The 24,852-nt window shown below is 40.8% G+C and overlaps 1 protein-coding gene across 5 annotated transcripts in view; it reads left to right on the top strand.

The window, feature by feature from the left end:
* The window catches only part of MARCH8 (membrane associated ring-CH-type finger 8), a 98,568-nt gene that overhangs the window by 65,810 nt on the left and 7,906 nt on the right, over positions 1 to 24,852 (top strand). For 3 of the 5 annotated variants that reach the window (XM_027878112.1, XM_027878114.1, XM_027878115.1), the window contains exons 3-6: positions 8,919 to 8,969; positions 18,695 to 18,774; positions 19,080 to 19,925; positions 21,844 to 22,024. In XM_027878112.1, coding sequence (XP_027733913.1) covers positions 8,919 to 8,969; positions 18,695 to 18,774; positions 19,080 to 19,925; positions 21,844 to 22,024 — 1,158 coding nt within the window. The remainder of the gene's footprint in view (positions 1 to 8,918; positions 8,970 to 18,694; positions 18,775 to 19,079; positions 19,926 to 21,843; positions 22,025 to 24,852) is intronic. The other 2 variants (XM_027878116.1, XM_027878117.1) reach the window with 2 other exon arrangements.

Genomic DNA, 24,852 nt, shown 5'->3' with positions numbered 1-24,852 from the left:
CAGGTCTGATATCTAAAAATGCTCTTTCAAGAGTTCTTTTGTCATGTGCTTTTGGCCATATCATGTTAAATGTTTAAAAAAATATCCTGAACACTTTCCTAGCATCATTTGGGAGGTGAGTTCTCCATTTTCTATAGGGAACATTGTTTGTTCTTATGGTCCATACAGTCAGAAATAGGTTAATAAGCAATCATATCTTAAAATGTAAAAGGAGGAAAAGAAGTCAAATCCTTGAGCAAAATAGAAGCTACTTAAATCATCAAGGGGGCTTTGGGAAATACCCAGTTTTCTAGTATTGTTCTGAGTCTGGTTTTAGATTCAGGAGGCCTTTGTAGCTCAGCTAGGAGATGAGTTGGTAATTCAGTATAATTTGATGGTATGAGTTGAAAATGAGAGTGGCTCTGTGGGCCATCTTGGATGAGCAGAGGCAGTGATCCAATTGTGTCCATCCAACGTGTCATGTCCAAATTGCACACGATGTGCAAACCACACAGCAGCCGCCACCCTTCCCCAGGAGCAGGTACTGGAACACAACCTGCTCCTGTAGCAAGTGGCTGCACCTGCAAAGTCCTGCAGACACTGAGGACAGCCAGCTCTTCACACAGGTCCTCTAGGCTGTGTCTGCTGGCAGCTTGAGAAATTCCATATTTCCAGTTGCCTGAAGGCTTTTTAATCTGTGAATGTTTAAAATAGTCAATTGCTTTGGCATATTGATATGTTTAGTGTACCATGAGAATTCCAGCAGTTGCATTAAATGCAATTACTTCACAAAAGATAGAATGTTATTCCTTTTAATGTGTTTATAATTGCAGTCTTCCTCAGCGTTTGTCTCTCTATTTCTGCTGTTAAATACACAAAATTGTTTGAAATGGCATTTTCACTGTGAGCTTAATGCATTCTGCTTCCATTATCAAGAAAGGTGTATATTTTTGGATCATGTCTTTTGTAGTTCATATAATTTGTTCCCTGAGGGAAGGATTCATTTTTATGTGGTGCATCACATGAAGATGTGCATTCATTTTAGGCAGGTTGTCTGGCAACAGCAAGATAAGAACATCCATAAAACATGTTGGATGCCAAACTTTGCAGTCTACTTTCTTTGTTAGAAATTGGGCACATGGCCTGTGAATGTAGGAAGTGTGCAAATGAATATAATTTTATTGAAGTGTGCCAGACTGATGGTCTTGTACATAGATAAAAGTTTGCTCTTCCAGGTGAGGCCAGCCTTAGGTCATCAAGAGGAAAGCTTTTATATCATCATCTAGCTCATAAAGTTAAAGAAGAAAGATGGAGATCAGATGTCCATTCTGAAATGGCAGCTGGGGATGAAGATGATCCATGATCAGATGCACTTTGTACAGTTTGTGGAAGTAAAGCAAAGCAGTGCAAAAAACCAGAAAAATGGTATGTTGGATAAAGTGTGGATAACAAAGCCATGGAGAAAAGGGCCTTCTTGAAGAGAATGCACTCCTTACCTTATGCAGTGTATGGCTGGACTCAAGAAAGGATCCAAGCATTGTATCTCATGTAGTCCTAGAACTAAACAGGCAAGGCTGAGCACAGAGCAATGCACAGTGAACACAATCCTATGCACAGGACCAAATCTGGAACACGTAGTGCCTGTTGAGTTTATGCAGTATCAAACACATTCATGTGAGTTTTAAGAGCTGTTCACAGGCAGACAAGATGGAGCTCATTCTGACCACACTGTGGTGCAGACTTTGGTAAGAGAATCTTATTTAACTTCACCATACTACTGTGTTGTTTGCCTTCTCCTTTGAATTTCCTCTCAGTTATATTTCTTGTTCGTGATCTGTTAACCTCCTTGACTTGCCTTACCAAGTCTCCAAGGGCCTGACCTGTTCTTTGAATTCCTAAGTTCTTGAGCTTTGCCATTGAAGCCATTTGGTCTTGTCTTTTTCTTTTGTTGGTCGGTCTTTTCTGTTAAAGCCATATGATCTCATTATTTTGTATCTGTTGCTGATGTTTTCAGGCACAGCTGTAAATTCAGCACCTGGAATAAAGCTTGTTAATTCTCCTCTTTTACTGTCAACCTTATTTTTGCCTTCAGGTTGTTTTCACGTGTTTGTCTCCCACTCTTATGTGAAGTGGCTTGATGGTAATGTAAATAAACAAGTGAGAGAGCTGTCTGAGAAATCCACAGTGAACTTGCTATAGATTTTCCACTGTGACAGATCTGAAATCTTATACTGACTTTCTGCACTTATTCATGGATTGCTGATCCCAGAGAATCAAGTGGGATTATCCAAGAATAGAAGATACTAGACTAGATGAAAGGGGCATGGTTTGGGTTCCGATTTCAATATTTATACTGTGTCTTCAGAAAGGCGAAAAAGAAGATAGGTAGGGTGATTTCCATCACCCTGCTTGGTTTCAAGTGTCCAGGAATAAATACTGCACAAGAGCAGAGATGCAAAGCATAAATGCCATTAATGTTATTTGATCAGATAGTGTTATTCTTCCTTTCATTGCTCTTCTAGCTGCATGCAAAAATCATTGACAAACCTTGATGATATTTATTGCTCTTCCACAGTGACCTGGTGACTGCCAATGAAATAAAGGCCATATTCAGTTGATACGATGCAAAATACTGATTCCTATCCAAGTAATTAAATGTCGAGTTCTGTCAGTCACAAGATCTAGTGCTGACAAAGCTTTTGTAATTCAACAGTGCACTGGTTTTGACAAACATAAAAGAAATAATTACAAAGCGTTCTCCCATTTCTTTTCTCTCATTCTGTCCACTTCAGACAATTAAGTGCACTTGCCAATATTTTGCAAAGGAGCAATGACTCCTCTCCCCAAACTAAAAGTGTACATTCTTTTTAATATCTGCTGTTCAGGTATAGGGTTACAGTGCAAGATTTGCAGAAATTTTGGGAAGAAGTTGTTAGGAGATTTGACACAGTGATGAAACCTGAAATAATACTTGGGTGTGTACCACTGCATGTTTGTAGAACAGCGATGCATTCATGCTCAGGTCATAGGACTAGATGGAGGTTACACTTCTGACTTGCTGCTTTGCCATGCAAGGATTGTTCAGCTATTCAGTTCTTCAGCACCTCATCATTTCAAGCAATGACATTCTGTGTCCCATTCTGTAATTTTCATCAGATCTAAGAATGAGAATTGCTGTATGAATGGAAGCATTTATTACATATTCATTCTTTCCTGCAAAGTTTTTTATTTGGGAAATCAGTTGTTCATCCAGAAGACTTTGTTGAAGTAGTGCCCATGACACTCACTGATATGAGTAAGTGATTTTGCTAGACATTGATCTCATGCTTAATCTGTCATTGTAAAATGCAATTGTAATGCACAAAATGAGATTAAAATGCCTTTCCGGGTCCCCCTAGAAAACCATAAGTTGACAAGGCTCTAGCCGGTCAGACCTGGCTTGTTTAACTGTGTGTCCTGTCGGGCTGAGACATTAGTACTCTGTGTCTGGGGCATTGCAGTAACACCATCCTCAAAACAAGGTCTCTGCTCTTTGTTACTGAGATTTTAATTGGAGAATGCCTATCATTAGATGAGGCTCTTAACCCATGCTATCACATAATATAACGTAATACAGAAGTTGTATTGCAAAATAGAGAATATAGTGCCCTATCAGGTCACTGGTGTGTTAAATAATTAAGACTTCAGGAAGCAAGCATGCGCTGCGTTCACACATAGCATTGGTGTCTTGATTGCAGAGGAGGACCATCCTCTGGTGCCCTCTGTCCTCCTTTCCTAAATGGAAAGAGAGTAAAAATCATCTTGCTAACTCATTGGCTTCTGGCTTGCAGTTTGTTCTGCAGGTCTATGAGCAGAGATGAAGATGGGTTTAGCATTAACCATATTTAGGACTAAACTTAGGTAGTCAGGGATGTAGCCAGAACAAGGCTGCATGAGCTACGAAACTGCTTCCATTGTCGTCCTTTATTTTTCTGCCTTAATGACTGGAAACCAAAGTGCTGGAAACACAAAACCAAATTATTTTACTGATGCATTTTTTTACCTTCCATCCCGATAGGGACATATAAGTTGTATTTCTTTAGGGTGCCTGCTTGCATTAAGTCTACAGCTCTGTTTGGAGAAAGGTCAGCATGTTACATGGTGTAAGTGCATAAGAGCAGCTATGTCTGCTCTGGCTCAGGTGGTAGGAACTGGTGTGCTGGTGCTCACAAGGCTTCTGGGTTTGGCTGTGTGAGCTATGTAGCTGATGTTATTTGTGGAAAGTGAGTTACGGTAGGGAAGCAAGGGTAAAATAACTTGAAGTGCTGAATATATGAAGACTGAGGTAAAAGGAAGGACAGAAGGGGAGTTATCAGCTTCTAGATCTCTAAACTGAAAGGGGAGAGGTGTCATGCAAGAGTAACCAAGGAATGGCGGCAGAAGGGAGAATGAGCCAGCAAAATGGAGAAGGCAAGGTGAAGAGCCCTGCAGGAACGCAGAGGTGAACTGAAACAACTGCTGAAGGAAGGAGGCAACTCTGTCGTTCACAGTCCAGAGCAAATTCAAGGGGAAGACAGAAAAAGAAAAGAAAGTTGGGAGGGGGATTCTGGCTGTTGCGTACAAGTACATTCAGAGGTTAGAGTATCGTGTCACTGTAGGAATGGGTAGCAATTCTTCTGTTTTTCAGTCATTTCCCTAGAGCCAGACTCTGATGGGGACCTCAGAGCAGTAACTGGCAGTGAATGGCTCAGGAGAAGTGACAAGTTGCACTTGTAATTTTTTCCTATCTAAGTGACTTTTTTACTGTTTTGTGGTTTGGGTTTTTTAATGCTTATGTGGTGGTTCTAGTTGAGTAGGATGATTTTGAAAGGCAGGATTCCCGTTATCCCATACAGAAAGACTAAACTGCCCAAGTAGAATGACACTTGCTTTAATTGGTGATAATTGTATAGTCCGTGCTGGCAGATGTTGCATTTGTCTTGACCTTTCACTCACGTGCAGGCTAGTGCTTTTGCAAGAGGGAAGGAGAGCTTGTTTGGAGCTGTAATTACCAGACCAGAATATGTCTTACTGTGCAGTGGGACCATACTAGAAATAGAAAATTTTTATTTGTTGGACAGTGATAGTAGCATAAATAGATGCTTAGCCTTGCCACACCCATGTCAGTGTTAGTTTGTGAGTAACTGGTAAAAGATCCCAGGATGAATGTAGTGGTGTAAGGTACAGTGTGAAAAGTGAGCTTTTGTTTGTTTGCCTTTAAAATAATTTTTACCTGTTTAACATTTCTGTTACTCACTTAGTAGTTGTTTGTGCCTGCTATTAAAATCTGCCTCTTCTAGGAGCTCCTTCCATGGCTTTACAGCTCTTTTCTGTCTTAATGACTGAAAAACATACAATATCTTAATGCATCACCATGTGGGGAACACCAGCAAGTTCTGACTCTATTTAATGGCTTCCACTGTGCTTTTTCCTGAAGGGTAGATGTTTATTATTTTATTTCCAGAAGAGAATTAAACAGCACAGCTATACTTCATCAACTGTATTACTTAGAGGTGTTTCTGTTGCTGCTTAATGATTTATAAATAAATAAATAAATAAATAAATAAATAAATAAATCTTTTTGGTCCTCTGCAGAAGCTGGCAAGAAAGCACAATACGTTCCTTCAGCAGAAGTGCTACTTGAGTGGTCACAGTGAACTGGAAATTGCTGTTGCACAGCAAAACTCAGTTGTTTATCTCAGTTTTTCAACCCAACACATTTTAAAGTCTGTGTGTATGTAAACTATGAGACATTTCAAAAACTATGCCTGATAAGATGACAGGCTAAGGCAGGGTCAGTTGGTGTTCAAAGGCTGATGCAGTTTTATCTGGGTGATGGGGCTGCTTGGTAGTTGACAGGTCAGTCAGACTGAAAAAGGTGCATATTATTTGCAAGTCTGTGTAGGATCTGGTAGTGGCTGTTGGAGCAGTTGTCACTCCTCGAATATATAGCTGAGTTGGTGCTTTTCCTCCATGTTGGGATAAGTAGCTCTTACTGAGTACAAGTTTTGGCCAACCTGGGCTAAGACTGTAGTGAATTTCCTGTTGGTGTTACGTGGATGTACCAGCTTGGTGTGGTAAAGAAACACACATGTTAAAAAGCACTTAGGTGCCTAGGAGTCCATTAGGGATATCACAGATACCTAAATATATGTGTGCATGCTCTCTGTAGCCCTTAAGGGAATATTTTTCAACACTGCTTTTTTGTTTTAAAATGGTCACTCTTTCAATTAAAAAAGCAGCTGTTTGCAGTCATCTACTGACTGAAACCCCTGATAGGTATGCTTGCAACAGTAGATGAATAAAGATAGTATGCACATATGTCTTTTATGGACTCCTGGCATCTATCGGATAAAATCAGTTCTAGGAGGAGAGGTAGCAATGGTTCCTGTGGCAATGGCTAAAAGTCTGTTGGTTCTGCATCATCTGCCATATTGTGCAGATACAGGTCTTGTCCTCCTACTTGTTTGTGCTTATTGAATTTTAGCACATCCTTTTGAACAGAGGTGCCTGTGTAAGTTCAGTCGCACTCCCTTGCAGGCATCTTCTTCAACTAGACAGCAGTATTTGGGAGCCATTGAGTTAATGGGAAGAAACCTGTGCTCTGTTTAATTTTGTTCTTAGGAAATTCACCTAGAAGTCTTTGACACCTAGGGCTGGATTTGAGACTGTCACCGGTGTGGAGCTGTATGGGTTGCTTCAGGGAGTCTTCTTGCCCATGAATCCTGCTCCTCACTATCATTTTCCCTTGTCCCACGTAGCTTTGCTCTGTTTACCTCCCACACATCCCTAGAAGGCCAAGCACAGCCTGCTTCCCCCACACCTCGCACAAATGCAGTGACAAGTATTTGTGCTTGCCAGCTTGTGTCTCTTTTCGTCATAGCTTGAGAACATGTTCCTGCCCCCTTTTTTCTTTCTCCTGTCTTCTGTAGCTTGAATGAACTTTTTTTTTTCCTGTTTCTATAGTTACACTGCCTTTGATGAAATCAGCCAGGTCTTTCCCTTATGATTGGAGGCAATTCTTAGCTGTACGGGTTCTGGCAGTAGTCCCGTCCAACATTAATCTTCACATAAGCATTATGTCCGTGTTTTTGGGAGTCTTTATGTGGTTGTTTCTGCTCCAGGAATACTGTTATCTATGGAGCAGGAGTTCATAATCATCTTGAACATCAAACTCAGCCTTGCAGTATACAAATCTGGCATTCAAATTTGGACCACAACTGTTCCAGACCTTAAACTGATCCTTGCTGGTTTTTGTTTTGGCCATCAGTCAAACCTGGCATGTGGTGTTCCCTGGTCACTTCCCCCCTCTTCTTTTAAAACATTGTTTTACTGTCTTCTGGATACTTGGACATACAGAGGATTTCAGAACACTGTATTTGCTTACTCATGCTTCTGAGGAAGGAAATGCAACTCTTATCTGTCAACTGATATAGTGCCCAGGGCTGTGTTGAGAGGCAACTGGTGCTGTAACAAAGGGGCACCCTACTTTTGTAAGCACATGCTGGTGTTTTATGCCTTGCCTTCTCTTTTCTTGTCACAAAATTTTTGAATTTGCTCTGTGGATGTGCTGTAGGAAGAAGTATCTGGGAGCACAGGGATCTCAAAGTATGGGTCTGAGCATCTGAGTGCCCAGCCAGCCAGGCTGACTGCACATGGGCTTTAGTCACTGAAGGGTCACTTGAATTGTAGCAAACCATAGGCATGAGGTCTGTGAACAGTGTGCTGTACCCAAGCTGATCTAGGAATAACAGCAGTTGACTGTTTGGTGGGGAATTTTTCATGTCTCTGTTATATAGACAGGACTTCTGGTCTCAATATCTGATTTGTCAGTGCCAAGAAGAACTGGAAGAGAGTGCTCTCAAAGTGTCTCTGTTAGGTTAAATTATCTTCAGAAATAAAGGTGAAAGAGTTTGTTTCTTAAAATCCCAGACAAAAAGATGCACTCCTAAAAACTCTTACCTAGCATAGAACTCAAAGAAAAAAGTAGTAAATTCACTCTTTTTTCAGAGGGTTTAAATCTCAAACCAGTTGCATCCCAGCTTCACAGATGTAGAGGAACATAGGTACTGATCTGTAACCAAATGTTATGACTTGCCCTGTTTGTAATATTTATTTAGGAGAAAAGTATTTTTTGTTGGATTTTATTCAGAAAAGATTTTTTAGAGCAATTTCTAGGCTCTTCCCAGTGGAGCACTTGTGTCCAGTTACACTGAATTGATGTTCAGAAACTGGGGATCCTTGAAGTATTAAATACCTTGGTGAAGCCTACAGTTTATTCTCATAGGAGATAAGGTTGTCATGCTTATCAGTCAGGGTCTGCACGCTGAAAAGTGAGTAACAGATACAGTTATCACTGATTTCAGTTTTTAGAATTTCAGCTTCTGTGTTTCCATCTTGTATTATATTTCCAGTTTATTTCTGAGTTTTGTAGTAGATAAGAAGTTCCTCAGTAATTCTGCTTTGTCTCCTGCAGTGACATGCATGTGTTTATTCACAATTGTTTCCAGTCAACACTGTGATACTTTTGATTTTCTTTAAGCAAGAGCTTTTGGTTTAAGTGGTTGGATGTTTGCATTTAAATGTAGATGAAACAGGTCTTCATGATACTGAGAAGTATCCTTTACAAAATAGATGCCATCTGAGTAAAGAGTTCTACAGTATTCACAAAGAAAATAAATAATTCTTTCAGTATTTCTCATGTTTGTATTTGTCTTGCCTGTGTGATTTTCTGCAAGGTAATATCTGGTTAGCAAACAAAGCAATTTAGTGATTATCATAAATCAGGCTGATGTCAGTAGAAGGAACATCCTTAAAAGCCACCTGTAAGACTTTCTCCATGGAATTTGGTCTCTAATGCCAGCTTTAAAATATTTTCATAACTGTGACATGTTGGTGCAATGATCCTGTTTTTCTTTCAGAATGAGAAGGCTTTGGGGCATTCCGTGAGCCGCTCTAGTAACATCTCAAAGGTATGTTCCTCAATATAACTCAGTCTTTGCTAAACTTGGGAATACTGGGATTTCTTTCATTTCAAAACTGGGGTGATTTATGTGACAATGTGACCAGTAGAAAATGCTTTTTGTGTCTGTCATTGATAGTCACTCCTGAAACATTAGAACTCTGGTGTTTTGCAGACTCTCTTTACAGGTCAAATGAAATGGAAGCTACAGTAGGTTTTCTCTTTCACACTGTCAGCCTCCTTAGCTTGGTAGGAGCAAGATAGATGACAGATGCCTGAGATCTTATCTTGGCGGGAAAATGGCTCCAAAAACATCGCTCAAGTATGTTGTTTTATAAGATAAAGTTACGTAAGGTATGTATAGCTGTGCATCCCATAATATGAATAGGATATGTGATTAAACATTATTTTATTGTTACTTCCACACTGAATTACTTTTAGCGCCATGATATTGTTATCAGGGCATGACTATGTAAGTATTTTAAAATGTTAGCTTTTACAGACCCCGATCGTGTAAGAGAAGATGCTCCCCCCTTTCTAGTCACACTCCGGTATAGCCAATGAGCACATCAAACCCACCATTGTTTTGTTATGCCATTAGGAAAAAAGTAATTATTGCAAGACATACCCTACTCCTACTTCTACACTGCAGATAAGACTTTTAATTAGCTGTAAGCCTGACAACTTATTGCTTAAACAAGTACAATTGCTTAAAGCCTTCATGCAGGCAAGGCTGTGCTGGTTGACCAGTATTTTTCACAGCGTGCATAAGCTTCAACCCTTCATTGCCACAGTTTATGTCACTGATAGTAGTGACTTTTAATGAAAGAATGAGTCACCATGGCTGTGACAAGCTCACGTCCCTTTTTTCTATTCTGGGTCATTCTGGATCTAGGGAGCTATTCACAACTATCTCCAGCAGAGGAAACAGTGTCTGCATTAATTTATGGTTTATATGGGCACAGACAACTTTAACTTTGGAAAAGTTAAAGTAAGACAGAATTACTGGGTGTCCTAAATAGCGAGCAGGATAAGTGTCCAGTGCACAAGGTATTGACCAAGCTGAAGGTGTTGTTATTATGGATTGATGTGGGATTGTGTTTTTCATTTGACATTAGAAAATGTGCATTCACATAAAGGGTTTTGCAATAAATACTGTGACACTGTAACTTGTCATTTGAGCTTTTCTAAAATGGGACTATGTCTGTTTCTTCTTACCCTGACTCTTTTTAGGGATCCTTAATTGGATTGTCAGGTTTTGTTCAACAGAGGTAATAGTTTTGCCATTAAATGTCATCGTACCTTCAGCACAAGCCTTTTGGCACCAGCAGTTTGGTATCCATACAAATCTGCACAGTTCATTCTTAATTCATCAAGGACTGGTAGTGTGGCAGTGTAATGGAAAGGACCTTGCTCTCTGGCAAAGCTCTCCCTGGGAGTGCTGGCAAGTGAGACATCAATATTTACGTTCATCTTGAAGCTCTGAAACATTCGACATGATTGCTGTGTGTTGAAAAAGCTGAAGTTCTCAAGGGGATCAAAAGTCAGCTTTGCCAGTTTAATGGGGGAGACTTTTTGATTGCAAAATGAGCTTCCCAGAGGTGTTGATGTTCTTACTGCTCCTCTATCACCTCTGTGTCTGATCTGTTCAGTGCACCTGCTCCACTCTGGAGACAAGTTTGAACAAGGGCAGAGGGTAGAAGTCCTGCTCCCTGATTTGCCTCCTACATCTGAGCGCTGCCTTATGCATCCAGACGGTTCAGTGCTAAGCTGCAACAATTATTTTGTGGTCTGCAGGTGGTTTGACTGTTGCAAGCAATTTATATTACAAATCAGGAAAGAGTATAGTTGTGGGATGCTGCATGGAAGGTTAAGCACATGGAAAATTTTTTTTCAGTTCTGAGGTTTAATAGGAAAGTGCCTTTTTTTATTGTTTAGAATAGCAACCTGGCCAATAAGGCAGATTGAATACATGTAAAGGAGTAAGTATGGAAATGCTTGGCTACCTCTATAGCCCTTTCTGAAATCCCCAGAACTTGTTGATACTATACCATTTGAAGAGGAGCTTTTTAATCAAAATTAAATCAATTACATGCTGCAATTCCAGATACATTGATGTGTGTGTGTGTGTACAGAAATATTCATGCTTCCTACGAATGACTGTTTCAGCCGTTGTTTTTCCACCCAAATCTAGCTTACAGCACAGTAACCTAGCAAATCTGCTACAAATGTTTGGCACTGGCACTTGATTCAAAGCTTTTCTGGTGCTGATATGTCATTACGAAGCTGCTGTGATTATTACTGTGTATCTTTCCACTGCTTTCACTTGCACAGTGCAATTTGAGTGGAAAAGATTGAGTCAGAACTCAGCCTTTAGCCAAGAAAGGATGCTGTGATACTTGATGTGACCAAGGAAAGCAATGCCCTAGGGCTAAAAGTGATCAAGGAGTGAGGCAGACAGATGGTGCCACTGAAAATGAAATTAGCTGGCAGAGGTAGCAGGACTTCTCCGAATACAGACCCCCAGTGTCAGGGCCAGGTGGAGCTGTCCCCCAGCAGAAAGGGGCAAAAAGGCAGTTCTCCAAGAGGCAGATGCCTAGGAGAGGCAGAAGAGGTGCTATTACATGTGGCCAGGCCAAGAAAAAGCGATCACCTGGATACTTGGCTAGGGATGGAGGCCAGAAACAGCAGAAAAAGGAGCAGGGAAAAAGATGTAGGAGGATCTTTGTATGGTGCCATTAGGTTTTGTGCAGTATTGTTGCACACTGGGGGATGTGGCACTCCTCCAGGCCCTTCTTCGCTTTTTTTGGTGCATATATTTCAAATACTCCTTTTAAATCTGCTCCACGTGAAATGTTTGAATTTCTGGGATCTTTTATGTTTGTTTTGAAATAAAAAAAAAAAATGTTGAAGGAAGCTTGAATTTATTTTAGTCAGGGGACTTAAACACGACCGGATTCCCCACTTGCCCTATTCAAGCAGAGTGATGCTGATTGAAATGGCCCCAGTTGGCACAGGGGAATACAGCCCAGATCCACATCTCAGCTGTTTCCCTGAACCAGCATTTTTGCCAAGAAGCCACTGATTGCTGCAAAGTGCCTTCATCATACAAGCCACACAGAGAAATAATTAAACTTTATAGCAACTTTGTCCTCTAAATATAGAAGAAATTGACCCTGAAACACAGCTAGTCACTGGGAGCAGCTAAAAAAGGGATTTTCACAGTGGTGGTAATTCATGCCCTCTGCTTATAGAGAAAGGAATTGTGCTTACAAGCAGATGAAATGAGGTCACTAAAAAAACTGGTCTGTAAACAGTTACCCTCGAATTAGTGGTATTGTTTAGTGTCAAAGTGTTTGATATATCCTGGAATTGATAATGTGATGTATGGAAATATCTTCACGTCATCTGTGTGCTGTCCCTGTCATCTGATTGCTCTGGAGGACTGATTTTGCTGTAATGGGGAAGCACTTTGTAGGCTTATTTTCATGGCCCTTGAAGGGGCAAACTTTGAAAATCCTAATACTGGGATCACAGCAAAGGAATCAAAAGTGCACTCCTTAAAAAATGTAAATGCTTTGTCTTTTCTGAAGGCCTGTATAGTTTTATTAGATAGCCTGTAAGTATTAGATTATTCTTAGGCTGAATAGCAGTGAGTGCAGGCACACAAAGTGGTAGCCTAAGCTTGCTATGAAATTTAAAATCCATTTAGGCTGTTCATCAGCTTGGAACAGATTTAGAAAAGCATATGAATACTCATGTCGACTGTTGCCTGAAGCTTTGATGGATTCAGTGAGCATTTGTCCAAAGAAAAGCAGTCCAGGTTTTTCAGTCACAGAGCTTCACTATCCTGTAGCCTATCAGATGACCAAGGTTTACTGAAAAGAACTGCTGCTCAGAGGTGTTCAGTTCAGGTATGTGAGCCTGGGGGTAGGGAAAGAGAAGTTGCTTAAGACAATTTTTTTTTTTAAATCCTTCCACTGAACTATTGCGGAAAGGAAAAGACAGGAAAAATCGTGTAGTGTGAAGATGAAGGTATACTCTCTTCCCAAGCATAAGAGCAAGTAATATTAGGCTGGGGCACGGTGCAGTCATGTTCATAAGGAGTGTGATAGTCTTCCTGTGCTGTGATAAATCCCCTCTCCTGGGGCTGGATTCTTACTTCATGTACATATAAAGGCACCCCATGAGGGAAGAACCCACAGGAGTTTCCTTTCCTCTTCTGTTTCCTCAGTCCATTCAAGGTATTTTGAGGAAGATTTTAAAGTCAAAGGCCATATATATTTTTTATTTCTTTTTCTCCCTGCATAACCTGTGCAGTTGTTACTGGTTTTAGTCAACATTAATCCTGAGCTATAGGCAGGCTGTATTACACTTGTGGAGATTTTGAAGGGATAGATAGCCTTCTTTCTCTAGTTTCTTTAGTCATGGAATCTCTAGAGAAAGTTCCTGCCAGAATCCTCCTTCAGATTTCTTTAGGAACAACAAAGGAGAGCTGAATTCAGCTCTTTTCCTAGCTGCTAGACATAATTTTAATTACAGTCATGTATATTATATAAAGTATGGAAGTTCTTGCAACAGCTGACTCCTGGTTCCTATCACTCAAAATGGTAGAGTTTATCATCCTGAAATTTCCAGATTCCTCTTTACAATATCTCTCCGCCGGGCTCACTCCCTCCCCCCAATTTTTTAACTACTCTCCATTCTAATAATTCATCCCACTTAAAGACATTTGATTTTAGTATGGATTAGAAGTCAAAATGGCATGAGTGTCATAGGGAGAACTTACTGGAGAAGATCAGCAGTTGCTGATGTTGATGCTTTATACTGCCATGTTGGTATTTAGTGAAAGCTTTCAAAACCAGCCTATCATCAGGGCTGTCTGCCTGTCAGAACATCCTCTCTGTCCATAGGTGGCTTATTCTGCCTCTCAAGTGTCAGGTTAGTACATTTGGCTCCACTGTGGATGAGACAAGGTTGGAGCTGCCTTTGCCAAAGGGAGGGGAGGTGAATGGGGGCAGGGGTAGCATAGACAGTCAGATTCCCTGAGTCTCTTCATAGATGGTCTTGGTAGCATGCAAGATAAGTGCCTGCCGTGTCCATGTCTAGCAGCAGCTTTGCTTTCTTACTACATGATTGGGTAGGGTCTACGTGATAAACAGAAAATAACTCCTTGTCAGGAGAGTGTAAAATAAAGGCAAGCCCATAATCAAAATGCCAGATTGAAATTTGGGTTGCAGAGTGTTTGGCTCCTTACTCAATTGTTAAATTTATATCTGTCTGAAGCTCCTTGTGCTGCAGTTCCTCCTGAGTAAAGGACTTTAATTGTGCTTCTTTTTTCTAACTCTTTGTCCAAAGGAGAGGTGTGCTCTGGTTTTAAATGTACATAGTTCTTACTATGTTAGTTCCAGATCCTTAACTGAGGCTTCTAGATGTTTTTGTAGAACAAATAGTGAGGTCACAGTATTGTTCCTATTCATGTGGCACCTAGAAATGACAAATTGCAGGTGTGGGAGAAAACCTTTCGTTGCTTCCTTTGGACTTTCAGTCACTTGAGGAATTCTACTAGAGTTAAGTAGTTTCTGATTTTTTACCTTTTTACCTTTTTTAGAGTGTGACAGGCCCTGTTCTTTAAAATAATATATAATTTCTAGTACTGAAGTGCAGCCCAGAGTGGGACAACAGCAACAGTGCCATCTCAGATAAGCAGGTTACCTTGAAATATTCCTAAGCTGTTGGCATGTTCACTATGGCTCACTTCAAAGATAACTTTATTTTCTTAGGCAGGGTGGGTTTTTTGATTTTTGCAGCATGTAATCACAAGTAGGTAATCTTGGCTGAGTTCTCTCACCAACAGATAACACTGTTCATGAAATGGGGGCAGAGTGAGAACAACCAGCTATGGCAGCACACATATGCATGTGTATGTATCATATGTATATAAAAAAATGTATATGTTCCTGCTGGCAACCCTCCAGAGAACTATAGGCTTCCAGGAATTGTTACATTCAGAATTGCTGTGATTGTTCAAACAGCAGTGCAGAAGGCCATGCTGTGACCTCACTGAATTGCATTAGATGGGAATGTCAATATACACAATTAACTAACTATTGACCTTTAGTCCTAAGCTATTTTAGGCAACCAGTTGGGCTGTGTGAAGTAACTCACTAGTACATAGCTCGTTGTTGGAGGTGATTTTCCAGCATGTGAAGGACATGGAAGTTCACAGAGATTCAGCAAGGAATTATGGGGTTAGAAGGGTCAAATTCAGGCTCTCAAGGCTTAAGATGCATGTCACATATGAGCATGGCAGAAACCTCCTAGGAGAAGGAGTGCTTTAAAACCTACTGCTGCTGTCGTCATCACAAGTAGCCAGTTCAGACAAAGGTGCTCCTACTTGGGCGGGTGCTGCTGGGACAGTAAGGGTGGTGTGTGTGCCAGAAAATACAGAGTGGAGAGGGCTTTAGTTGCTTGTTTTCCCTGCCTCTTCAGAGCTGAACCCTATATGGGAACAACATCAGACCTCCAGGCTAGCTGGATCCACCTCACTGTTTCATTCACCCATCACTGCCGCCTCTTTGCCCTGTTCTGGCCCAAAGCTGCCCATGTTTCTTCTTTTCAGTGGCATCTCTATCTGAGTTAGTAAATCCAGGTGAGCTGAGTGGACTGGCCAGCATCAGCTGCATGTAGCCCTGGTTCTAGAACTGGCAGAACTTACTACTACTTCTGGCAGCAGCTTGCATTTTACTGTGCTCGTCAAGGAGTTGTGCTTCGCCATTAGAGACTCAATGCTCTCACTGACTGATGTTCCTCTGGCAGCTGTAGCTAGGGAAGTGACTGGGATTAAAGCAATGGTTAGTTTTACTTCACCTCGCTATCCTACTCTGAGTTGCAGTGCAACTGTGTAAATAGTTTTATGAGGAAAAAGCATGGGATGAAAGGAGGACAGACTGACTGGAGGCTCATTGAACCATGGCTTTTGGTGGCAGCCACAGCTTGCGTTAGCTTACACCGAGGGTGGGGCATAACTTCCTCCAATGTTTTGTTGTTCCTCTTTGTGGTGCCTATCCAAGTGTGTTAATTTCTGTTCACATTTTGGTTGCATTTTCATTTGGTATGAAAACTAAGAAAAAGACCTTTTGTTCTAAAGCAGAAAGGTAGAGGAGAGAGGAAATGTGCCTAAGATGTGGGGGTTTTGCAAGCTGTCCTGAACAGTGCTGGCATCTAGAAACAGAACAATAAGCTTGAAATGCAAATGAAATTCCACAATTCCTTGTTTGTCCTAACCTTTTGATTTCCCAAGTGGCGAGACTTTGACACTGTCTTGGTACCAGACGTTTGGATGATGAAACCAGTATACATTGTTTTGGAAGGGAAATTTTGGATCTGTGAATGTAATCATCTGCCTTTAGACTGTTACATCATATATTCTGCTGTCTTTTTTTGGAAAATGAGTTGAGAGACTGGATTCGTTCTCAGCAGGTTACCTTCTGTGATCATAACATAAAACCTGAAACACAATTATTAATTGATTTATGACTTCATTTCCAACAATATATGGCTCTGTTTCCATGGCAGAATGCAACATGCTGTTTTACTGGTCCAGTGGCTTGTTTTTAGAAGATTGCTAAATAAGTCTTTTTAACTAATCTGTTAATTTTTATTAATTTTCATTTGCATAATGAAACATTACATATATACATCTTTTACTACATTGTCAGACTTTCAGTTGAACAAAAGTAATTACTGCACAAATACTTTTTAAAAGATAGGATTTGAAGTCAGAGATGTGCCTGCTTTTAGGAGAGATTAAGCATCAAATAGAGACCATATTTCCAAGTAATACCTGAATGCACCTCACTGTATGATCAGAATCAGTGCACGTACATGTAAGTGGTGTAAAATGTATCATAGTTTCCGGGATAAAGCCAATAATTGATATTTGTCTTTAATTTGTTTTGTCACAGTCATAACATAGTTCAGTTTGGTTTCTGGCCCAAAGTTATTCTCTTGGGTTTTATTCTGTACATGCACTTAGCTGGGAAAGTTGGAAATTAAGTTACAGCATCGTACTAAGGGTCAAGAGGTGTGTGTTTGAGTCCTGCCTTCAATTCCTATAGACCAAACTGTAAATGGATACCTGTTTTATCAATCTCAGTGCACCTGAGGCATCCCAATGTAAGGGCAGGTACATTGCTGTCTATAGTGCTGTTGGCTAGAGAAATAAAACCCCGACAGACGAGTTCTGTGACATGGAAGATCGTAGTTGTATCTGTATTTATAAACTAGCATGTGTCTCCTTGTATCTTCTCTTGCAAAGAAAGAAGAGTATAATGTGTGACAAGGAACCTTGCTTTTACTGCAAGGGTGTAAAAGCCTGCAGCAGCCTTGTTTAAATATACAATAAGGACTTTTAATAAATTAAGTATAAAATTGAAGAGTCCTGAGACAGATAGAGTGTGTGTGTGTGTTGAACTGTGACCAGAGCTCACTGAAGCAGTGATGGCTGAGCTAATCTGGTGTCTGAAGCTGAGGCACAGAGCTGGGCACAGTGTGCTTCTGTGGCAACACACCTTTCGTCACCCGAGGTCTCCCATGGTCTGGCTTAGTGCGCTTTCTTGGCCCAGGTCTCTGCTGTCTGTGCTGGTTTCTGTGAAGACCAGCATGGTGATGATACTTCTGTTGTTCTGCTGATTGCATTGTTCCTTCCTGGGTTTCAGGCTTTGCTTTGCAGATCAAAAGAACTGTAAACCTTTGTTTCAATTTTGAAATGCAGGCAATGTTTTGCAGTGGTGGGTGAGCAGCACAGCTTATCCAGCGGCTGTGGAACATGGGAGAACCAAGTTTAAAGATTCTCTGTTACCAAGTTTTATTAACCCACGTCTCCTCCTCGCCAAAACCTCTAGGAAGAGTTGAGAAGCTTGTCGAAGTGACTCACAGAACACAGCAGCGGGAAACTTCTTTAGTAATAGCCCATGGACTCCCAGCTCTGAAACAATGCTCATTCTTTTTAATTTTGTTTAATATGCCAAGAGCTTAGCGTCAGTTTTTTTAGTTAGTTCAGCTGAATTCTTTAGTTATTCTGTTTCCACTGTGCTCTTGTTACAACTTACAAACATGACTGCTGTCACACCTCCAGGTAGATGGAAGACTCTGTTCAAGTAAGAGCAGAATGAAAAGCCTCACAAAGTGCAAAAAGTACTTTGGGGCATGGTCTGGGTTGGCAGGTGTTGCTCATGTGCATATGCTAGTACGGAATATAAATCCCCAAGTAGTGTTTGAGATACTGAATTACTGACAATTCTGTCTTGTGAAGAAAACCCCAAGCCTATAATCTCTTGTCATCATTATAAGAGGAAGGATTAGCTATTACATAGTAGCTAAGTTTCAGCTAGTCTATACACACACTTTCATCTAATTATTCTAATTGCTATAGCATTGCTCATTTCCTGAGCTATTGTCCTGTGCAGTGTTTGGCAGCTGGCAAGTCCCACTCCAGAGATGTCTGCATTTGACCTTGGGGTAAAACATTGCTGTTATGATCCCTACTTTTTCAAGGATGAAGCTGTGTGACCTCTCCTTCTCACATTATGTAATGAAGCTACTTTCTTGCAACTAGCTTGAATATCTGATGTATCTGACTCCATATGCTGCATTTCACCCTGAAGGTGATTGCTGTGCATACTGACTCATGACTTGGGGTTTTTCTGTTTGTTTGTTTTAATTTCACTGCAGGCTGGAAGTCCAACCTCTATCTCTGCCCCTCATAGCTTCTCTCGGACTTCTGTTACACCATCCAACCAGGACATCTGCAGGTAAAGTGTGTCGTTTGTGTGGCTACAGTGAGGCTCATTCAAGGTTCAAATTAAGGAAAAACAAAAATGAAAAAGCACGTTTACAGGGAAGTAAGCAATGTGGGGTTCCCACACGAAGCATCCCATTTGTTTCACTCGACTGCTGTCTAACACTGCTTCATTGAATCCTACTGACTGTTTGGCCCTGCTACGTTTGCCATTGCCACACTAGCCGTAATTCTCATTTCTTCACTTTTAATTATATGTGTTCTCTTTTGTAATTGTTTTTTACTTTCTGTGCTTTTATTCCACTGTTCTGCATGCAGTTCCAGTGCAGTGTTTTCTGAGTGTTGTCATCACAGTCCAGTGCAGTCTGCTGTTGTCTTGAAAAATCCGCACTGCCAGAGCCCTCTGACACAAGGGGTCACTGTGACAGTAATCTGTCAGGACACGTTTCATGCAGCAAAGAGAAACTCCCGTGGGCTGGATCGGGGCCAGGCACTCAGATCTGCTAAGAATGCAAAGCCCACCCGCACTCTGAAATTCTCCAAGTCCCTCAATGACGTGGACCAGAAGGCACAGAGCACCAGCGAGTGCTTTGACTATGTGGAGCGAACACGCTCAGAAGGCAAATTGACCCCGACTCAAGAGCAATGTTTGAGGATTAACAAATTTCATCTTAAAGAGAGGAAACCACTGAATCTCAGGCCTCTTTCTTTTAGCAATTCTAAGCACTCCTATATCCCTTCCCTTTCCAACTACTCAAGTGCATCAGGAGGAGCAGAGAACCACAGCACTGTACATATCCCCTTGCTGGAGGACAAAGTGGACCATGACACCTCAAGGAGCAAAAAACTGTTGCGTTACCTTTTTTCCTTCTCCCACACCTCCAGCATCAGCAGCCTGCATAAATTTCATGAACTGGAGAGCTATTCCAGTCACTTCCAAGCAGAGAAATCCTCCAGCATGCTGGTGGAAAGCACGGACTTCTGCTCAGACGATATGGGGGACGATGACGTCTTTGAGGACAGCACCTCAGTGAAACTGAAAACAAAAGAGCAGCGGGCACCACTCTGTTCAGTTGAGAAGGACAGTGACCTTGACTGCCCTTCCCCCCTCTCAGAAAAGTTCCCCCCTCTCTCCCCTGTGTCCACATCGGGGGATACCTGCAGGTTGGTTTACCAGAGAACCACCTACCTTTGAACCCTCCCATGTGCGGTGGTGACTGTTATGCTTTCCCCTGCCTTTGTGCTGTTTCTGTCTCTTCACCCTGTCAACTTGCTATAATATGTGTGATTTGAAGCATGCAGCCTTCTCTCTGCTGTCTTGCACTCCTCTGATGCACTTAACAAGGCTACTAAGCAAAATAATTTCTTTGGGAGTCAAATAAATTGTCTTACAATTTGTTTCAGGTTTAGGGTTCTGAGATGGTATTCTTCTCTTATTAGTGCCCAAGCTGGGAATATTATGAGAGACTCAGCTATGCATAATAAAGGCCAAGCTGAATATGTCTTAGCTTTTAATGAGCAATGTGTTGTCCTGACAGCACTGCTGGGTTGGTCAGAGGGTGTGAGTAGGAAGGAAAACAGACTTCTTGAAAATTGATTCTGAGATCAGATCAATCTAGCTTAAATTTTTTCCCTTCAGTTTGTATCCCACAATACTTTTTTATTTATAAAAGGCTTTCTGGATGCCTTGGTCAAAAGGGGGATCTGAGTCCTGGCTGTTCGTGGTAGGCCTTGTGTGATGTCCATAATGTGAGGTCCAAAAAGGATGAATATCCCTGTGCACAGGTGGTGGGAACGGCAAGATCAGGACTGTCTTCATGGTGACTTGTCTACAGGTCTGCCCCATGTCACCTCCAAAATGTGGCTGAGGAGCAGGAGTCATCAAGTAAAGGAGAAAATGTCCAATCCCTTTACCTGGCATTTTACTATCCTAGTCTTTCTCCTCCCTGACAGCACTTTCTAAAGCTGACTTTGTTAGTACTTGCCAATATTATTTGATTTCCCCCCTCGTTACCACCAAAATCTAGTTCTGTACTGGCTTGTCATCAACAAGATGCTGTTGTAATCACCTACTCCTTAATTTCTACTTGCCAGCTATCAGCAAGGTTGCAAGAGGCAAGATGCTACACATCAGTAAGAGATTTCAGTAATGAGACAGGGATGGCAGCATGCCAGGATGTACTTCACATATGCTTAGTAACTTGTATTCAGTCCCTGAGCTCCTCACCATTCCCCTTTCAATTCATGACCTCTTCCACATGGTTAGAAGGACTTCAATGCTTAATGCAACCCAAGGGTTGTGTATAAATTGAATCTGGAAATCAAATGTCAGCAGCTGGTGGTAGCACTGTATTGGATATCCTTGCTGTTTCCACAGTTAGGCTGTGAGGAAAATGGGGAATTTGCAGAGCTGATGCTTCTTTAGCAGCTCTTGCAAAGTAAGAATTGGAGAAGCAAAACCATTAATCCATTTAGAGTAGGTGTGTTTTGAGGTTCAGATTCAGTGCTGCAGTTCAGCAGTGTTAATCTGTCTCTTAGCAAATTTACACTGGAATTAATCACTTGTGCAAAGTCCAGGCTAAATTAACTGTTCATGATACCAGGGTGGGCTGTTTCACTACTGTTTTAGGTATTTTGCTTTATTTTCTATTTCGGACTGTAATACATGAGTAGCTGTATCTCTCTATGCATATTTTGTCTTGAGAAGTGCTATCTGATCTGTTTAAATGCTATTTTCAGTTAAGTGCTATTGGGCTGGATGAAATGTTGTAATTTCTTATTGTTTTGGTTTTTTTTTTTTTTTTTGATGCTGCATTTCTGTCAGGCTCTGTGTGTCTGCCTCATCTGTTAGAAAGCAGCTGTCTAGTTAGCCATGTCTGTGCTCAAATTATTTTGTGCCTGTGTATGTGCTTGCGCAGCAATGGAGTTCTTTAGTTTTAGCTCCTTTATGGAACACATTCCTTTGATATATATGTCTCAAGATCCTCAGTGAACAACTATGTGTGATCACAGATATTACATGCGTCTTCCACATCCTTTCTGCTTTCTCTTCTCCTAATGAGCAGCTTTGCTTCTGATTCAGGATATGTCACTGTGAAGGAGATGATGAGAGCCCTTTGATTACCCCCTGTCACTGCACGGGAAGTCTTCATTTTGTGCACCAAGCCTGCCTGCAGCAGTGGATCAAGAGCTCAGATACGCGATGCTGTGAACTGTGCAAGTACGAGTTCATCATGGAGACAAAACTGAAGCCTTTGCGAAAGGTAGGCACAGGACCAAGGATATGCATTATTAAACACAGATCCACTCTGGAAGGAGGCTGTCCTTGCCCATGAGCCTGCAGTACTCCCCACATGTTAATCAGTTTTAGTAAGGCTGGTCAGTTTTGTATTGGTGCAAACTTAACATCAGTGGAATCCAGCTCTGATAGTTTGCTATTATAGCCCAGCAGCTCTCTGGGTATAAGTGTACATGCACACACACACATACACATATGTATGCATGCAGCAACCTGATTTTTTTCTTTTCAGTCAGATTTTAGAGCACAAAACTATTTACAGTTATCCACAATTTTTTTTAATGTGTAGTTCTCTATTAATGTTACCTGCTTTAGTTTGCAGCTCCAAGATCCACATGGCTTTATGTTCTCTTGAAGAGATGAGTATTTCACATTAAACTTACTTTAAATCACACTTTCTGAGTGTAATGTAGTTAAAATTTGTAGCTTTCTTTTTTTCTTTTTTGGAACTTATTTAGTGAAAATAGTAATTATAAGTAGAAGAAGGTTCCCTGGTCAATGTGTTGTCATTTTTACCTTTTCTTAGGCTATGAATGACCAGGTTTTAGTACTTCAGGTTGCTAGAACCTGTATTTTTGTTTTATAGAAAAGTAACTTTCATAAATTTGGTGACTTGAAGTAGAGGTACTTAAATGCTACTTTTATTATAAAGCTAGTTTTGTGCTTGTATCCTTTTTTGGTTCTCCCACATCCTCTGAGCTTTCAATTTCAGTTGTCCTTACCATCAGGATTCTGAGATGGAAGTCACTGCTATTCTTAGCACAGAGAAATCTTGCCATATCTACCGAAGTGGAAGAGGTTAATAACAATAACCTCAGTCTGGAACTAGAATAAATGAGAAACATTAAATTCAGTTACAATGAACCTAAATCATATAGGGTGGAAATTCTGGACTGCAGCCATCCAAAAGCTGTTACGAGAACTTGTCCAATTCCTAAAAGTGACTTCTAACAGAAAATAAAGCAGATTTCAAACACCTCTAATTTTTTTTAGAGTGATGTACAGTCTGTAAAGCTTAGTGTGTCTGGCCAGTAGGATATCCTCTGTTTATGACTGTGGTGGATCCTTGGCTCCTAAGAAACACATTTTTCCTTGGTAGCCCCTTGGCACAGAGTATAGAACCTCTTGCTGAGGTTCTACTGAGCTGCAATACTGGCTATCATAGGCTCTGTTGTCTGTGCAGACAGTACTTTGCACAGCCCAACCCTAGGACAGTAAAGAAATTACTCTAGGGAAACCAAAGTAAGAAGAGTTGCTATAGTTCTCAGTTCAGTTGACTGCTGTTTTTTCTGTGCTCACTCTGCCGGAAGTGAGTGGGAAACATTTACTGAATATTTGTGCCCTGTGAGAAAAAAAATATTGGGCACCTTCAAAAATGAGTTGCTCAGCATCATTAGTTATATCTGAACGGGTCATCTGTGGGAAACAGACAAGATGCCAGAAGGTAGGGATCGAGCCATAAACAGGAGTTTACCTCTCCAGTACATCTAAAGAGCCCTTTTAGAGGTTCAGCTGCAGCAAGAAGATAAGATGCCTCTGTAGCTTCAACTCAGCCTTCATGGTGTTCTTTCAGTCTGGAGCAAACAGTCTGGAACTGGAACTGGATGGGACAAATAATAAGGCTTGAGCTTGTCTGTAGAGTAGAAATGGAATTAAACTTCCTTGGCATCTTAAGTTACTAAAGGAAGAGGATAAGAAACAAAATGTGTCATATCTCAAATGAAGATGAGGGGAGACAAAAGAGAGATGCTCCATTTTAAAATTTCAAAGACATTAAATCTAAATTTTCTTTTGATTCTATTGTTTTAACAACACTTCAAAAATCCAGAACTGCTGACTATTTTAAGTGGGAAATGCCACGTGCTGTGTCATCGGAATAATGCAGCAGTGACCTACAGATGGGAGTTTCCTCACTGGGCTAGTGTGCAGTCTGCCGAATATTTTCTCTTTTGCTTTGCAGTCATCTCTCTTGAAGAGGTGAGGCAGTGCAAGTTGGTTCAGTGGCTCTAAAGCCACCAGTGGGAGGTATTGTCCAGCAGAGGAGCTCAAGCTCGAGCTCTGTGGAATGGAAAAGAGAACTATGAATTACTCAAAACACAGGTCCTTGGGACTCTCTAAAAGCATTTGCAAATAGATTTAACACGGTTACTTTTTGGCAAAATAATTTGATTAATTTATTCTTTCTATCAAAAGTCAACACTTTTGTTTAGATGCAAAAGCAACTTTCTGTTTAAAATGCAACATGAAAAGGGAATGTTTTGTCCAATCTTTTTCCAGAAGATTGAAAAAATATAGGTTTCTAGTATGACACAAGTCTAGCATGTCACTGCTGGAAGTGTTCAATTCTTGTGCCACAGTGAGGTTTGGATGCCCACACAACTGGAAATGTGGCTTGAACTGGCCAAAGAGATTGTTGGCAACACAGAGAGGATCACAAAGGCTCTATCTCATGTTTCAATTATTCTTGTATTTGTAGCAGTGGAAGCAATAATTTAGCATAATGGGTGATTTTAATCACACCATTCAGATCATCCTCACTCTCTTCCACATTATGTCGCCTTTTCAAAGTCCTGTGTTTTTTGCAAATTATTTTTGGAGACATCAAATGTGCATCTCTATGCATGAGAAGTTTACGTGCCCCAGCATATATTTTGTGAAAGTGTGAGAAAAGCCCATCATAACAATCTGTTCCAAGCAGATATGCAGAGGGATGTGTATCTCACATGCAAAAACTTTCATCATATACATAGGGGAAATTGGAAAAAAAAAAAACAAAAAAAACAAAACAAAACA

The sequence above is a fragment of the Empidonax traillii genome, unplaced genomic scaffold, assembly GCF_003031625.1.
Source record: "Empidonax traillii isolate 1590-97213 ecotype Southwest subspecies unplaced genomic scaffold, ASM303162v1 scaffold38:size1800464, whole genome shotgun sequence".
NCBI classification, from domain to species: domain Eukaryota; kingdom Metazoa; phylum Chordata; class Aves; order Passeriformes; family Tyrannidae; genus Empidonax; species Empidonax traillii.
Note: the sequence above shows the minus strand (reverse complement) of the source record. Positions and strands in the feature narration are given on the sequence as shown.